The sequence below is a fragment of the Podarcis raffonei genome, chromosome 4 (genome assembly GCF_027172205.1).
Source record: "Podarcis raffonei isolate rPodRaf1 chromosome 4, rPodRaf1.pri, whole genome shotgun sequence".
Taxonomy (NCBI): domain Eukaryota; kingdom Metazoa; phylum Chordata; class Lepidosauria; order Squamata; family Lacertidae; genus Podarcis; species Podarcis raffonei.
In genome coordinates this window covers 60,564,528-60,582,148 of record NC_070605.1, presented here as the reverse complement: position 1 = coordinate 60,582,148, position 17,621 = coordinate 60,564,528, and the positions used below count along the sequence as shown (strand labels likewise).

Below are 17,621 nucleotides of genomic sequence, written 5' to 3'. Positions count from 1 at the left end.
GTAAATTTAAAAACAAACTAAGCCACAGGCTGCAATTCCTGCTTTATGCCCTGCCCCAGAATAAAGGAGTATAGCCAGAAAAGAGAAGCTGCAGGTACTAATTATAAACTTTGCCAAATGAAGTTTGATAATCAAGACATAATTCTCCTTTCCTTGGGAGTATCTTAGATATAACGCTTTAGCACTGTCTGTAGTTACTCCATACCCAAATGCTTAAGATTAAAACCATAAACTGCAAAACAACATCTTTATTAAAGATCTGTAAAAAGAAAAGGAAACATTTACACAGGGAGCAACGTTCAAAGGCATTCCTGGAAACCTAACCAAGGTAATTTGATATTTTCATTCTCTTCTATAGATTTTCTTAGAAATCTCTGGAGATAGTGAAGAGGCATTATGTAAAACGCTAAATAAAGGAAGCTCCACAACACACACACAAAGCTAAACACAAACATACATTCATTTTTTTAAAAAAAAATCTGTACATCAGTGACTTCCATAATACCATGCTTTGTGTAGTAGCACCGGAGGGGCAGGGAGGGCAGCAACATACCGCCACGCGAATGGCTGCAATCCAGACTCAGGGACAGGACTGGCCAGCTTCTGCTTGCAATTTCATTTCTTCTTTTCTCAAAGGGAAAGTATCAATGAGAGCAAAGAGCTCAGCAGGAGTCGCTGGGAAAGGATATCGTTCTTTGTCCACACCATGTTTATCAACCACCACCATATTGAAGTTATAGTGGGGAATGCGGAGCAACAACCTGAGAATATGAAGAGAGAAGCAGTTGGTTTGCTTTCAAAATAAGCAGCTACATTACATGTATGGTCACAGAGGCATAGCAAAGGCCGTTGCCCTGAGCACCTTTTGCTCCTCATACTGCCCCTGCCAGCCCCATGCTGCTTTGAAAGTCCGAACCCACATACCAGCTTCGCAAAGCAGCGTGGGCCTAGCAGGTACCCTTCTAATCAGTCCAAACCTAACTGCAATCCTAACTGATTGGAAGGACATATACCTGCCCTGTTGTGTTCCCTGCACTCCGGGCACCATGAAGACATGCTCTGCTGCTGTATGGCCATAACTATCCATTGCAATGAAGTATGTGAAAGAAAAATCCCCCTTTTTCAGATATTTTTTAAAGTCAAAGAAAGATTATGCACAACTGAACTCTCAGCCACAGTCAGCCAGTCAATATACAATTTAGACAGTGAATTTTAAAGCATGTATTAAAAAGACAATTGTCCAATCTTGGAATGAAAGCTGCTATAGTCAATCTTGCACAAGTTATCATGTTACATCTATGAAAGCTGCTCAAGATTTTGTGCACTGGTTTTTTTCAGAAGGACTATGCCTTCTGTTTTTATCACTAGGGATGGGCAGGCTGACCATCCCTACTTCCTCTTTACAACCTTGACAGTAAGCAGCACCAGCCACTGATGGAGTGCTAAAAACTCCATCATTTCCCTACTCTTTCAAATGACTGGTACAGCTTAGTGGGACCACTACATTCCTATGAGCAGAAAAGACCCTAACTCTGAAACACAGTGCAAACTGACCTTGTGCAACACATCTGTGCTGAGGAAAAGTAGAAGAACAACTGGTTCCCCTTGCAATAGGTGGAAATAGGGTTTGGACTCGACAATAGCATGATCCTGCCAATTATGTCCTGGTTTATCAATATGAGCTATGACAATTGTGGAATGAAGCAGCTGATCCCCTTACTGTGCAATGGAGAGGTAGCTAACCTGGGGCGCTCCTGATGTTGGAGTTAGACTCCAGCAACATCGGCGGGCCAGAGGTTTGCCACCCTGATATAGTGGCAATTTGAACATCCCATTTGTACAGCTCTAAGCATAGGAAAAGCGCATCTTCTGTAGACTCCAGACCTGTAATAAGTAGAGCAGCATTTCCACCCCCAGCTGCCATGGAAGAAGCATGTACGGTAATGTACCTGTTTATCATATAACTTTTGAGTCTACAAAGCCAGGCTTTTATGTGGGCTGGACATAGTAATTGGTATAAGACAGAGCTCTGCTTCAGAAAAATGGATTGCAAGATTAAACATCAGAACATGCATATTCTTTCTATACACTGCATGGTGACTATAGAATTTGCACCACGTCTCCTTGAGAAATATTCTCCAACTCATGCAGAATTTCTGTTGAGGGATGCTGTTTGCTCAAGGGAATCTCACATTCAGTATTGCTTTTAACAAATATTGTGCTTCCCTAAAAATGCAATCAAGACATTAAAGGGCAATATTGGGATGGGGGAACAATTCTGGATTATTATCAACAGAGAGTTTTTAATTTACCTGAGTTGCAAAGCCAGCGCAGGAGGCATCAGTCTCAAGCCTATTCTTCCCAGCTGTGCTGGATAGACTCCAACCAACTCAATCACGGTCACGTGCCGGAGATCTAAACCACACAGCGCTGGCTAAAGTAATCAAGATATGAATTGGAGATAAACATCAAGTGGATTAATCGTAATGGGAGTTTCTGCAATGTGTGCTTATTATTATGGTCCTGTAATGCAAGGGACTCTCGAGACATAAAAGTTAATGCACTGTTAAAGACATGGTTCATCTACACTATTTTGGGAGCTAAAGTGGAGCTGTGCCTCACCTGCAGCATTCCCAGTTGCAATCTATAGAAGTAATTGGCTGCAGTCGGAGTGGATATAATGAGCAGCCTCCGTTTCTCATAAAACTGGTCCAGGAGGGCTGCTGCGGTCCTCACACCAACATTAATGTTCATGGCTGAAATTACAAGCAAGAAGACAATGATGATCATCATAACAGACCTGTTTTCAACCTTGAGCAGCTGGAGATAATGGCAACTGATTTGGTCATGGAAGTCAAAAGGGGACAGAGCAGTTTTAAAGAATCAGGCATGTTGTCAACTCAACACCAAGGTTCTAAATGGTAGCTCAATTCTTAACAGCAACAGAAAACTCAAAAGCAAGATGTGCAGCCTGAGCCTATGCATTTTAAACATAAGCAAATCCCTCTGGTTTCAACTGAATTCACTCCCAAATAAAGCTTTGAAGGGTTATAGCCTTAGATCTTTTCTGGATTATCAGAAATTTGCATAAATTCAGGAAATGCACCATTGTTGTTCATTTCTGGTAGAGGATCTGGACAAATTCTGCTGCAGATAATTGTGTTGCAGAGATGTTATTTTTTCCAGCATTCAAACTAGCATGTAAACATGTCATGGTGATTATTGAAAATGGGCTTGTGGTGGCATGTACATTACAAGCACTCACTTTGAATAACTAACCCCCCACCTATTTGTGTCATTAGTTCATGAGGCAAACTTTGACATGGGCAGGCAAACTGTGAACTTCCATATGTTGTAGGACTCCAGTTTCTATCAGACCTAGCCATGAAATCAGGGGTGATGGGAATTATGATCCAACAGAAGCTAGAAGGCCACATGTTGCTATCTCTGCTTTAACGGATTGGTTAAAAGTACTCTTCTTCTCTATGCAAGAGATTCAAATAAGGCAAGGATTAAATCAAGAGAAGTCTTGACCTGACACCACACAGGCTCACAGAGTGAGTGGGGTCCTTGAAGCCTGTTTCATGCAATGCCTGTGATTACTGGGACACATTTGGGCAGTCCTAATTTTAGGGATTGGACGGAATGCTACCTCTGAATGCAACATTAAGTAATGCCAAATATTATAACATTATACTGGCATATTGGTGCATCGCATTCTAAACTTATGAGAATACCTTTACTGAGTTAGACCATTGGCTCATCAAAGGTTTCTCTACTCTTACTGGTACCACCTCTCCAGAATCTGAGGCAAGATTTTTCCTATCCTTTAAGATATTTTAGCTAGCCATGCTGAGGGTTAAACCTGGGGCCTGGCCTGGGCTCCTCCCTGGTACACACAGCTCTTAGGAAGTCTGCTAGCCATTAATGATACAGATGTTCATAATACTTAAGTGCTCTGCATGCATATCTTGCCAAGTATCTTGGATCTAGCAGCCAGAATACAGGAAAAGAATCACACTTAAATCTTTTCACTCACAACCTGCAACAAATTACTGCTTCTTCCAGATGCTAAGTGGTATCTACTTTGCAAAATCTGCACATGTTTTGAGTTGGCAGGAGAATGTGGGCGGATGTTTGGTAATCAATTCCTATCAAGAAAGAGAAAGAGATCAATAGAATGAGAACAGGAGAGAGATGCAAAGAAATCTCAAGCCAGAGAAAGGAAATCCGTATATAATGGATGTAGCACAGACAGCTCTTTAATGTGTGTGTTAAGTAAAGCTGCTTCTTTTACACATCCAGGCAGAGCTCCCCAGCACTCTTGCCTGCTAATGCTACATTGCAAGCTGTTTCTAAACATGAATATGACTTTTTTAAAACAGCTTGTAATGGGGAATATAAAACTGGTGATTAGGAAATAACATAAAAGCCTCACTGCAATTATGCAACTTCCCACAAGCTTCTGTGGATCAGGGTGACTGAACACCTCTGGAAAAAGTGAGAAATGTATTGGCATTAACACAATAAAATACCGCATTTAGGCTTAGCCACAGATTTGTATCTCATGTCATCTTCAATAGACAGGTAAGTTTTATAACACAGATCATTATTCATTAGCAACATCTCATTTGCTTAACCCTGCATAAACAGCCTGCTAGCCAAAATCCAGTGAACAATTGCAAGTGTTGAAGCATGTGGAACAATTACAATGTTTGTGCTAAGCAAGTCTTCCCACAATACACACAATCCTGCCACCCCATGTGCTGCTCTTTTACTGGAATGATTCATTACATACGTGTACAGGTTGGCTCTGTTCCTGACCAGCCTAAATTGTACTGACAAACTCGCGCTGGACTTCCCTGCAATTCGTATCCACCAATGCAGGAAAATTCACAGGTTGCGCCATAATTATCCCCATCACCAGAACATTTTATGTAGCCGTTTTCTGGAGCATTCAGTTTCCCGCAACGTCTGACTGTAAACACAAAATGAGGAGCACTCAGTGATTCATTTTCTCTCCTAATACATCACTTCTATGAAATGAAAATGCAATTGTATGGGTTTTGGTTTTTTTAGCCTTCAAGAGACATCAGCACCTTTTGATTTTATAATCAGTTTGACATATAGATTCATTAACACACACAGGTGTGTCATTCACATATATTAACTGATGCATAGTATAGCCAGATATTCCTTATATTGTTAATAGCCCTGAGCTTATGCTACATCAACACGGCAGAGTTTAGACCTAGCACAGTTTATTGCTAATGCACAGAATAATGCTAATTGCTGCAATATGCAGGCACCATAGCTTCTAATATAACCTCTGTATTACCAATTTCCTCCAGTGGCACAAGACTTCCCCCAAGAGCTATTTAGTGGCACAACAGCTAGAACTGTGGGCCTGGCTCTCTGCCTGTTTTTCCAAAGTATACATAGCAAGTGGAGCAAAGTATACATAGCAATGGGGCTGCTCTGTTCCACTGCCCAAGCAGGGGCTGTTGCATAACCAGACTCTGCAGAAGGCATTGCTATGTGCCAAACAGCCCAGTACATTTGTGGTGCTAATTTTGTTATTGGTTGGTTCTGTGATTTTAATGTTATGATTTTAACAACAGTATTGGGATTTATTTATTTTTGCAAAATGCCCTATTTGGTGAAGGGTGATGGCAGCAGCAGCAGTAACAAAGTGTGCACAATTCCAGTTGCGCATCAGTCACTAAGCTTGAACATCTAACTCTCAGACAGGCTATTCTATATGTATAAGCCATTTCATAAGCAATGCTTCCTCCAACACTAAAACCAAGGGCATTCCACTAATTATTCGTAGCCGCTCTTATCAGCGACATACCCTGGTAGAACTCAAACTGGTGAAGATGGAACCATTCACAAGGGCTCTTTTTGGCACCTTTCGCCTAGCTATCTTCAAAAACTGTGGAACATAGTTTTAATTACAGTGGTACCTCGGGTTACAGACGCTTCAGGTTAGAGACTCCGCTAACCCAGAATTAGTACCTTAGGTTAAGAACTTTGCTTCAGGATGAGAACAGAAATTGTGCTCCGGCAGCATGGCAGCAGCAGGAGGCCCCATTAGCTGAAGTGGTACTTCAGTTAAGAACAGCCCTCCAGAACAAACTAAGTTCTTAACCCGAGGTACCACTGTACTTATTAAGATATTTCCATTATGCCCTTCACGAAAATGGTCACAGGGTGATTTACACCTAATTAAGGCACCACAAAATATAACACATAATAAAGATTAAAACAATCAAAACTCAGAAATTATTTCACCTATCAGCCTCCAAAAGCATGTCCCCCAAAAAGGGAGCAGTTTTCACCTGGCATCTAAAAATAAATAAATACAAAGTGGGGGCAAGTTTGCAGATCCCTAGCTTAGGAAAACTGAATAGAGGCATATGATTTTACATATATTCCCACATCAGGAAGTATAATGGACTGATGCCACAACCTCCTGGCATTGTCTACATCTTGTACCCACCTGGTTAAGGAAGATCACATACACCAAATACCATCAGAGAAACTGCAAAAGCAGCAGCAACAGCAGCCATGCTCCAGGTAAGATATACATAAATAGGGCCTAACTTGGATGCCCGTGCTTCCCCCAACCCCAACAGCAAATGTTCTTACCTTTAACTTTAACATAAAATCTGCACGTTCCCTTATTCCCAGCTCTGTCAAACACAGTGTAGTGGATCTTGTGATCTCCCTCTGAAAAATGTGATCCTGGTGGTAGTCCTTTCAAAATAACACTAAAAAGAAAGAAAATGTTGCAAACAATAATTGTTATTGTTGCAGAGACAGGACCTTTTAGGGAATACAATTTAGATTAATGTTCAGTTTGCAGCTCTGATTATAGCAGTGCAATATATCCTTTTCCAAAATTCCCCAATGGCAGCAAATATAACAGAATGCTTACATATATAACCAAGAACAAACACGTCCCTGTGGAGGTTTATCTGTAGATTTACTGCTTGAAGCACAACCCCTGAATCAGAAATCACCTGTGCAGCCGGATTTGCTCTGCCTGTACCAAACAGACCATGAACACTTGAAATACAAGTTCCGTGGGCACATACAGATTTCCAGGAGTGACTGCGTATTAAATCCAACCCATGTCTTTATATGCATTAGTTAGTTCACACATTTTCACTCACTCTGTCAAAATGCCATCTGCAGTGTCCCTTCCCTCTGGGGTTTCCCAGAACACTCTGGCTGTCAGTTTATTGGGCTCTGCCGTTTTCTCCTTTACACTTGGGCATTGGATTCTAGGCGGCTCCATATCTGAAAATAAACACACGGGTATACAGTCATACCTTGGGTTACAGATGCTTCAGGTTGCATTTTTTTGGGTTGCAGACTGCCAAAATGCAGAAGCGCTAAATCGCTCTTTGCGCATGTGCAGACACGCCGCTGCAGGTTGTGGACACTGTGGGTTGCGAACGTGTATCCCGCACTGTAATAGCACAGCTGCACTTGGTTTAAGCTATTTCCTGCAGGCAATGCAAACAGTGCAGAAATAATCTTCAACAAGTTAATCATCAAACTGCTACCAGGACACTTAAAATTGACTCTGGCACAACATTAATAACACCAAATGGAGATTATTGGAAAAAAGAAGATATCTTCTTAAGATGAAAAGCAAGCAGCTCAGGAAAGCACTGAAATGGTTTCATACCACCCCCCTTGTTATTTTCTTCCATTTTTATGCAGCTGAAAATTCCTCTAATCTCCAGAACTTTCCGATGTTTTTCCAAAAAAACCACTTCATATAAAAAATTACTTTTCAGTGTATTGATGCAGTCTAATGATTGAAGATCTACTTTATTCTGGAGAGCAGTTCTGAATGCAAAAGGTCTACTTGCATGTTTAGAGGCAACTTCACCTAGACACCTCTAAAAACATTTTGTATGAATTTTGCCACCTAAATGCAATGTAAGGCTATTGACAGTGTTCTGTATCAAAGAGCTGGGTCCTACTATATGGGCCCAATGACACAGGCTTCCCAATGCATTATGTTTTGAGCAGGGCTTTTTTTCGGGGAGCTCAACAGAACTCAGTTCCGGCACCTCTCAGGTGGGTGTCATTGCCATTATAACAGAACAAGGTGCGAGTTCCAGCACCTCTGTTTCTAGAAAAATAGTGTTTTTGACCATGATACGTGCCGGGGGGGAGAGGAAGGAGAAGAAATATAATGCATGAAGCAGTATTAAAGAGTCAGTACACTTGATTGCTCTCCCACCGCAGGGCAGCTGTTCCCTGTTCATTGCAAAGGAGTCTTCTTGTACACTTCCTATTAGCAGAAGGTGGTGGTTCATTGTACAACTGCAGCCCTTCTCAATGAAGTCTGAGAAAGGACACGCAAAATGACAAGTAGCTGCTGGTGCAAAATTGTCAGTGCAAGCTGCTTGCAATGCAGATGAGAACAAGCAGTTCTGCAGGTAAAGCAATTGTGTGTGAAAGGACCCAAATTCTTGGTGCTTAAGCCATTACCTAAATATGTGCATACTCAAAATTAAATGAAAGAAGGAATGGAAACATTCCTGGGAAATGCAGTGTTTCTGATATACAGTGTTACCTCGGGTTAAGTACTTAATTCGTTCCGGAGGTCCGTTCTTAACCTGATACTGTTCTTAACCTGAATCACCATTTTAGCTAATGGGGCCTCCTGCTGCCGCTGTGCTGCTGGAGCACGATTTCTGTTCTCATCCTGAAGCAAAGTTCTTAACCCGAGGTAATATTTCTGGGTTAGTGGAGTGTGTAACCTGAAGCGTATGTAACCTGAGGTACCACTGTATGTTTATGAGTCTCCTACAGCAAAGGACCATAGTTTCCCTGTATTACTATTAATTTCAGCTACTTAAGACACCAGACTTTGGTTACTATAGGAACTGCATCTCCAAGCACTCATGGATCAGTGAACTCTTCTTGCTGGGCCACAGTGTTTAAAGCCATTTTAACTGCTTAGAGATAATCACTAGACAAGCACACACACACGCCCCTCTCTTCCCATTAATTTGTAGTGGAGAGGGCAGAACTGTGAGAAGTCATGACTAATTGGAACTTCCTCAACTGGGATTTCTTATCTGCAGCAATGTAACAAAACAAAACAAAAACCCACAAATTTAATTTGAGCCACATAAGGAGAAACTATTAAACAAAATAAATGAAAGACAGTGAGACACCATTTCAGCAAAGTCATCCTAGAAAGCCTCCAATGCTGTTTCACAAACATTTTCACAAAGAGCATCAGCGGGAGACAACAGACATTGAAGTGTCCCTGATTTTTAAAAAAATAAAATGATAAAATGGTTCATTTCTGCTAGTGTCATCTTTACTTTCAGAGTGCAAAAGTGTGCACTGCAGTTCTGCCAGGCTGGTAGGTTTGTGAGAAAATAACCTACTATCAAACGCACTGTCAAGCTATTTAAAGAGAATTCGTTTACCGGTACTTTTATCTCACCCTCCAAGGAGCTCAGGGGTAGCAACTCGTGGTTCTTATGCACCTTTGTTTACCCTTGCAACAACCTTTTGAGGTAGACTGGATTAAAAAATAGTAGCTGGTCAAAAGTAACGCAGTGGAGTGAGCTTCATGGCTGAGTGGGAATTTGAACCCAGGTCTCCCCAGCCCTAACAATGCACTACCCCTCTCTCATTATACACACACTCTGTAACCCAGGGCTGGGGAACCTGTGAACTCCAGGTGCTGCTGGACTACAACTCCCATCATCCCTGACCATGGGTGAGCTCTGAATCTTGTTTTAGCTGCAGCAATATAACTGCAAAGCAGCAGTTGTGCTGCTACGGTAGGCAATCTCTGCACATCCTCCCAGGCCACACTTACCAACACAAGAAGCTGGTCGTCCACTCCAAAGTTTGTTATCCATACATTGTACTATTCGGTCTCCTTTTAATTGGTATCCTGGCGAACAATAATACTCACACCTGGAGTTATAATATGCACCATCTAAACACTTGAATCCTCCGTTACCTGGCATTGAAAGGGTTGGGCAACGTTTTTCTACAGAGGGGGGGAAAAACCAACCAAAATCAAATGAGAATATTTTTTTAAAAAGCTTTGCACTATATGCAAAGATATACCTATTCACCAAAAAGCAGTACAGCAAATGCATGCCAGTGTTGATTAACTGATAAAATATGAGGGCTTTCAAAGCAATGCACTACTAGTGGAGTCCCTTTCCAATACTTCACCCTGCATCTCTCATGTGTTCATCATGGTTAATGTATATGTAACATGAAACAATCTTCCAGTCCAAAGCTGATGGCATGTCAGTGAAGGCCTTAAATCTGCATGATCCAAAGCCCAGCTGTTGCTCCCAGGCAAGGTCAAAAAAATCCTGGAACTGGTGGGCTTATTCTCTCTCCCCCCCCCCCCAGGGCCAATGAGAGAGAGAAATAACCACTGAAATAATCCCCTGGCAAACACACCTTCTGCCTCTGCCAAAGTAATGGATGCAGCAGGTACTTTACTACTCTTTGAAATGGCTCCATTGCCTTTAAAACATGAGCACACACAAACTGAGGCAAGGTAAAGTAAGCGAGAAGTCCTGCTTCTTCCTCCCCCACCGGGTCTGCTGTGGAAATGCTCAGGGAAGAGGGAATTGCCAAAATTCAAGTGGACAGCCTTATGTTGGACAGTGATCCCAACAAAAGGGACATTATCAAGGTGTGCTTTGTTTGCTGCTATCTTACACTTGGGAGTAAATTGTGCTTTCGATTACCTGGGAATGGTGAGGTTGAAGGCAACGAAGTGTATTTCCATATCGTAAAACTGGGTCTTATTTAGCTGTCCTGGCAAGGATATTGTTACCAAAAAAGTATTTAAAATATTCTGCTTTAAGACACTAGATGGTGAGGCTGTTAGGAGCTCACATATTAGCATTTCTACAACCCTATAGTGGGTGGGGCTGGTGAGAGTGGGAGTCCTACAACATCTGGAGGACCCACTGGCGGAGGAAGAGGAGTGCGGGGGAGCGCCCTACCCCTGGCAGCGCAGTCCCCAGGGTGCCATCGTGGCTGGCCCCCCCTGTGCTGGGCGCCCCACCCCTGGGACACGCGCCAGCCCCGCCTGCTCTCCGCCACTGAGACCTCACAGGTTCCCTAACACCGGGGTAGGAGATTGTCCTTGGTGACCTCCTTGCGGATGTTTTCTGTATGTGCAACTTTTTTTAAAAAAAAAGCATTGTTAAGAGTGCATAGAGAAAGAGAGTTAATATTTTTACTGTGTAAAAAACTCTTGCCTCTCTAGTAGATATAGGCTGATTAGCCAGAAACAACTGAACTGAGAGCCAAAGTAATGATCAACTCACGTTTGCACAAAACTTTGCCAGACCAGCGTTTGTTTGACTGACACATAAGCTCCTGGGGACCGTGCAGCTCATAGCCTTTCTGACAACGAATGTCGCATCTCGTTCCCAAGACGTTTTTATAATACCCTCCGCGAGGGCTTCTGCAGCTGGCATAGCCGTATTTCACCTTGATAGGAGAGCACCATGGTGTATCTGGTGAAAGACATACGTGCATTTATAAGAGGAAAAAGAAAATGCACAATAATACAGGACTGTATCTAAGGCTGCAATTCCACTTGCACAACTGACATCTGTTCGTGCAATGGAACTTTCCTCTCCTCTCCCCGCAACCTTCAAAATCTGTGCCAGAGGGTTGGGGAACCCTCCAAAGCAATTTTTTTTGGGGGGGTGAAGGGGAGAGGAAATCCCCTTGCTTGAATGGAGTTCTGCATACACATTGTTGGATAAAACCCAGACGTTTAAAAGTGGTGTTGGACTAGAGTTTACTGGGAAGAAAAAGAACATAAAATTACACACAGAGAGGTAGACTGCAAGGTGATTATAGACTCCCTCCAAAGTAACAGCACCAAAGGCAGTTGCTTTCTATGTGTTGCAGGTGAATTATATTTTCTGTTCAAATCTTGAGCCACTAAAAATCAAAGGAATGACTAGCACGGGTGCAGTGGGAGGATGAGCACTGACCCCTTAGTTTTCTGCTTGCGGATTAAGCCTGCCACCATGTGGACAGTTAGAATTATTAGATATTTTGTTTATTTTTTCTCCTCAAAAGGAAACCAAACTATATTCCGTTTGGTTATAGCTCATATATTTACTTAAAATGATTTTTTAAAATAATGCTGGATTTTAAGTTCTGTGTCCAAGAGTTAGAAGTAATGATTATCCCAAATAATGGAATCTTGCTTATTAAGCCAAGTCTTATTTGATGTGTGGTGAATCGATATTGCACTGTCCTTGAGGCAGTGGGGCTCTGCCTATGGCGTATGCATCAGGAAGGGAGATCAAGGCTGGGGGCAGCGCTGGAGAGAGGGGGCTGGTCTACAATGTAATACTGGGTGTGCGACAAAAACTTACACATAGCATCCAAACTGATGAATTAATGTGCTTCACAACGCACATACAGCCAAGGCAATTCAGTTTAAACACTACTCCAGGCAAAGGAATCTCATTAGCCTTTTTCTTCAAGGCTCAATGACACCTTTAAAAATGAGTCACAGTAAAAGGCACACATGCAGGAGAGAGTTGGGTGATGGGGGAAGTATGTGCTAGGGATGGGGGCAGGAGATGAGGGAGATTATCCCATTGTCTGCTGATTAGGCAGCTGCAAGGTAGAATGGCAGCAGGGTAGTGGTGCTAAATTCTATGTATTGAAACCTACCAGCCAAAATATGGGCTGCAGACCTCTAGTTTTGGGTTAGTGGAATTTGCTCTGTAAAATTTCTGCACTTGCAGAGGAATGATAGAATACTTACCACATTGTTTATACCAATGGTAGGATACTATAGACACAAGCATGGATGTACCAGATTAAGGGACATTAGCAGCCTATTCAATAAAGAATATATATTCCTGACATATATAGACACAAGCACAGAGACTCCTTTTTTTCAAAACTTCTGAAATGCATTGGATATGCTCTTCTACTGCATATTGAAACAGAAATGACATATTCAACTGACTGGAGGCAAGGAGTAAAGCATTACAGGAATACATAATGCAGGCATATGAAATTCTTACTAACTTTGGAGTTATGCCAAGATAGAATTCTTAAGGTCACTTGCAGAATGTAGAAGGCAGAAGGAACCTTTTAGATACCTCGGTCCCAACATCATATGTGGGGTTTTTTAAAAAACCTAATACTTCAAAACTGAGTTCAGAAACAGTTTGAACCAGTGCAATCTACGAAGCTCTGGTATAATACAGGGACAGCACCTAATTCCAGTCTGCAGCCTGGCAGCTGAATACTAGAATTAAATCTCTCAACCACCTGCAAAGGCAGCTCCACATAGTCTGTGATCACTGGGCCACAGCAAGATGCCTTCCACTCCTACTATGGTGCAACTCTTAGCTTTGAACTACATGATGACAGACACCACTGCAGCACTGGTGCCACTGCCATAGTGCCTCCACCCACAATAGAGCCCACCCACAACACAGCAAGGATTGGGGATTACCACACAAGACTACCCATCTTGCAAATAAGATTCTTTCTTCTTACCCTAGTTGTGGAGATGTCATGCAACAATATGTTTGCCTCCTAATCCACTGTGTTGCTAAATTGTGATCTCAGCTCATAGGATATGTGGTGGCTTTTGTTTATGAAGCAAGTGGCAATTACTAGCATGGTTCTTTGTTATGAACATAGTTATGGGCACCATCTACATGAAGGTTCCAATTGCCATTCTTTCAAAATTTTAAGCTCTGAGGTCTACTTTTTATGTTACCAGCTTCTGTTCTTTGGGATTCCACATTCTACCCTGAGCACTCCTATAGCTTTATTACACCATCAGATTTTGAGTCTGTATTGCACAGAATGGGTAACCCTATTAGCCAAAGTTCAGACAGCAAAACACAGGTGCAATTCAATAGATTTAAGGATAAATAAGGTTAGGTGTGCTGAGACAGATAGATAGTGGTGTGGATTGAATAATCCTGTTTATGCTGAAGTACACAAAGGTATGCGGGTGGTGCTGTGGGTTAAACCACAGAGCCTAGGGCCTGCCGATCAGAAGGTTGGCGGTTCGAATCCCCGTGACGGGGTGAGCTCCCGTTGCTCGGTCCCTGCTCCTGCCAACCTAGCAGTTCGAAAGCATGTCGAAGTGCAAGTAGATAAATAGGTACCACACCGGCGGGAAGGTAAACGGCATTTCTGTGTGCTGCTCTGGTTCACCAGAAGCGGCTTAGTCATGCTGGTCACATGACCCGGAAGCTGTATGCCGGCTCTCTCGGCCAGTAAAGTGAGATGAGTGCCGCAACCCCAGAGTTGTCTACGACTGGACCTAATGGTCAGGGGTCCCTTTACCTTTACCCTTTACACAAAAGTAAACACACAGAAAACTCACTAGCTCTCTAATTACTTCCCTTCAACATGGGTAATTACAAATGTATGAAACATAATCAATGTCGGAGAAGCACTCAGTCATAAGAAGGTTGCTTCATTTCAAATAATATCTAAGTATGCCATTGTATATAAAAAAAGTTATTGCTCTATCCAAAAATATGCATTCCCATTTCACTTTCAGTTGTCACCAGTAATTGATTTGCTTAGAAAGGCTGCAAACACTATCCTCTTAATAAAGGTTATGAGATTACCTGTGAATTCTTAGGATTGCCTGGTTCATAATTAGCATACTTTTTGGGGGGGGCGGGGAGGAACTGATAATATTGAAAAGCTATGGAAAATACTCAGTACAGTATCATCAATCAGGTAGAGATCACAGGCAACTTTTAATTTTGATGCTATGGTGCATGAAAGAAGAAAGCAGCTTATTTTTAATTAACATGAACTATCTGCTTCATCTCCAAAAACTGATGTCAGATAATTAAAAACTTTTCCTTGGGGGGGAAAAAAGAGAACCCATGAGTAGTGCTTCTACCATTCTCTGCAGTTCAACAGCAACAAGTACAGAAAATTCAAACACACATGAAGTATGGCAATTCCAAGGCTGTGACTATGTCAGCACATCTCCATGGCAGCTTAACATTCCTACCTCTCTCCATATATCCAACTTGTAAGCCATGTGGTTTATATCACGTTTATAGTAACTGTGGGTCCCCCCCAACTCCATTTCTTTCCTTTGGAAGAAGGGTTACCAGATTTTTGCACCTACATGTCAGACTCATCTTATGCATTGCTCTACAAAATCAGAACCAGGGACAATGAACTTGCGAATATAGCTGTAAGATTGCTAAATAAGCAGGCATGAGTAAGATGGGACAGTAAAGATTATCTGAAAGGAAGGAACATCATACATGATTTGTGCACAATCATTATTTTGGGGGTGCAAAATATTCAAACCAGTTTGAATATTTTGCATAAGGTTATTAATGATGTAAATACACATATTTTCATGGATTTGAAACAAACAAAACCACAGCAATGTAGCACTGGAGTTCAAATCATGATAGGGCATTCACAGATATTCACAGAATAAATAAACCGTGCAAAAAAATCTGGCTGGCACAGACATACCCTAAGGCTTCATGCTCCAAGCAGAAAAGGGATAAAAAAGCTTTCTTGGCAATGGGTGATCCTCATTAGTATATAAGCAAATCATTCACCTTTATATCTATTGTGTGCATACACGTCTTCATCATCTTCTAGCGGTGAGTATCCCGATCCTACAATAAAAAAGAAAAACAACTGCAGCAAGCAAGGAAACAACATCCTTGAAAAGCGTAAGGAAAGCTCTTGCAGAGATGAGCGAAGGCAGAATTAGGATGTAACAAACATCCTAGAGCAAGTTAAACTGTGTAAGCTTTCGTGTGTATTAGACTTGCAGCAAAATCAGTTTATAGTGAAATAGATAAAGATATACATTTTAAAACCGAATGAAGTCTAATTGTTTCCCAATATATATTGAGTCAAGGAAGGCTACAATTCATCTTGTAAGGAACTTCCATCACAAATTAAGATCTTACGCAAGTCTCAAGAGATATTTCACTATAAGATGGTTCAAAAGATACAAGTGGATGCATCAGCCATCCTAGCAAACAGCTGCAGAGGCAGAATACAGATGTAACTACCATTCCAGATACATATGTGACTGAGCTTAATCACAGCTATTCAGCACAGCCAATGCAGCTAAAATGCCATTACATCCATTCTACCTTAATGCTATTCTGGCCAGTCAAAATAGCATTTTATTTAACTACTGAATATAAAGACTGTAAAAAAAAAGAGGCTTACCTGGGTGGACCTGGAGCATCACAACGTTCTACCAGACATGGTTATATTTGTGTTAATTGAAATAAAATAAACTTTCATCACAACACTACAGAGGCATATATTTCACTTTTATTCGGCAACTGCAGGCAATCCTTTTAGGATTCGTCCCTGTATGTCCAAGCAGAGTGATGCACTGGGGTAAAAATAAAATGAAATCCTCCCATATGCACCAGGTGAGACTATAATGGAGACCCTTGATGGAACTGGGTCACTCCATGCAACTCATGGAACAGATGACTGGCACAATCACCTTCAACAGAGCCAGGCACCTGTTTTGACAGGAGTGGATGGGCTAATAACACCAACTTATCCCTTTGGCAAGTCAGCTTGTGGAGATTATTGCATGCAGCAGTGTGTTTAGAACCAGCTACTTTACACAGAGGAATCCACCCACCAAAAATATATAAGCTAATCCTAGAGAAAATCTGAGGAACTGCACAAGTACTTTATTAATCACAAGAAGAATATGCAACACACAGTAAGGTACAATAATCCTATCTAAAGAAATGCTGAATGAAGTATGAATAAAATAAAAGAGATGACCATATAGCACCTCAAACATTTATAAGCCTCGTTAAACGTTTGTCTCCTCTTTTATTTTGCATTTTAATAGAATAGATATAGCTGGTCCCCTGCAGAAGAGTAAAATTCAAACAAGCTGGGATTATTATAACTCAGTCTGTGATTGGCTGTGCAGCCCTTCTTTTTATCATCCACACATCATTCACTAAAGCATTGTGGTTATGTGGGTTTTTTAACATCTATGGCCCTAGGACATACTTATTACTACTACTACTACTACTACTACTACTACTACTACTACTACTACTATTAAAAGTGATTATGAAAAAGTTCACAGACTGGTACAAGCACGCAAAGAGGGGAAATATCACTCACCACCAGTGAAATCACAGGCTCACGGTATTCAAGTAACCACATTTCAAAGAGCACTCATAATCACAATTGACACCTCTGTGTGTTTGAAGGGATGAGGAATCACGTTTTCAAAGTAATAGCCACAATGTAGTTTGAATGCCACAAAATAGCATTTATGTTACAAGCAAATTGTAGCTTAAAGGAAGGATTCTGTTATCATATGCAACAAATGAGTTAACAACTGTATAATTGTGCAGAAAATTCTGACACTTCAGAACACAATATTCCTTTATCTTTTTAAGAGGTCATAACCCACATCATTGTGCCAAAAACAGACTATTATAGTAGGCTTGATCTTCCTCATGGACAGAATCAATTTCCTTTACCACCCCCACTCCCACTTTTGCTAGTACAGTTTTCCCAGTATTCTACTCTTGTTACTTTCTTTA

At 41.5% G+C, this 17,621-nt stretch overlaps 1 protein-coding gene across 3 annotated transcripts in view; it reads right to left on the bottom strand.

Annotated features, from left to right (window-relative positions):
* Positions 1-233: 233 nt before the first annotated feature.
* SRPX (sushi repeat containing protein X-linked) overlaps positions 234-17,621 on the bottom strand; it is a 29,721-nt gene continuing 12,333 nt past the window's right edge. Inside the window, exons 1-10 of one of the 3 annotated variants that reach the window (XM_053386942.1) lie at positions 16,258-17,035; positions 15,630-15,689; positions 11,352-11,543; positions 9,866-10,042; positions 7,179-7,305; positions 6,652-6,773; positions 4,799-4,978; positions 2,623-2,756; positions 2,313-2,434; positions 234-761 (exon numbers count right to left, since the gene is read on the bottom strand). In XM_053386942.1, coding sequence (XP_053242917.1) covers positions 581-761; positions 2,313-2,434; positions 2,623-2,756; positions 4,799-4,978; positions 6,652-6,773; positions 7,179-7,305; positions 9,866-10,042; positions 11,352-11,543; positions 15,630-15,689; positions 16,258-16,276 — 1,314 coding nt within the window. In that variant the 5' untranslated portion in view covers positions 16,277-17,035 and the 3' untranslated portion in view covers positions 234-580. Of the gene's footprint in view, positions 762-2,312; positions 2,435-2,622; positions 2,757-4,798; positions 4,979-6,651; positions 6,774-7,178; positions 7,306-9,865; positions 10,043-11,351; positions 11,544-15,629; positions 15,690-16,257; positions 17,036-17,621 lie in introns of those variants that run through there. The other 2 variants (XM_053386939.1, XM_053386943.1) reach the window with 2 other exon arrangements.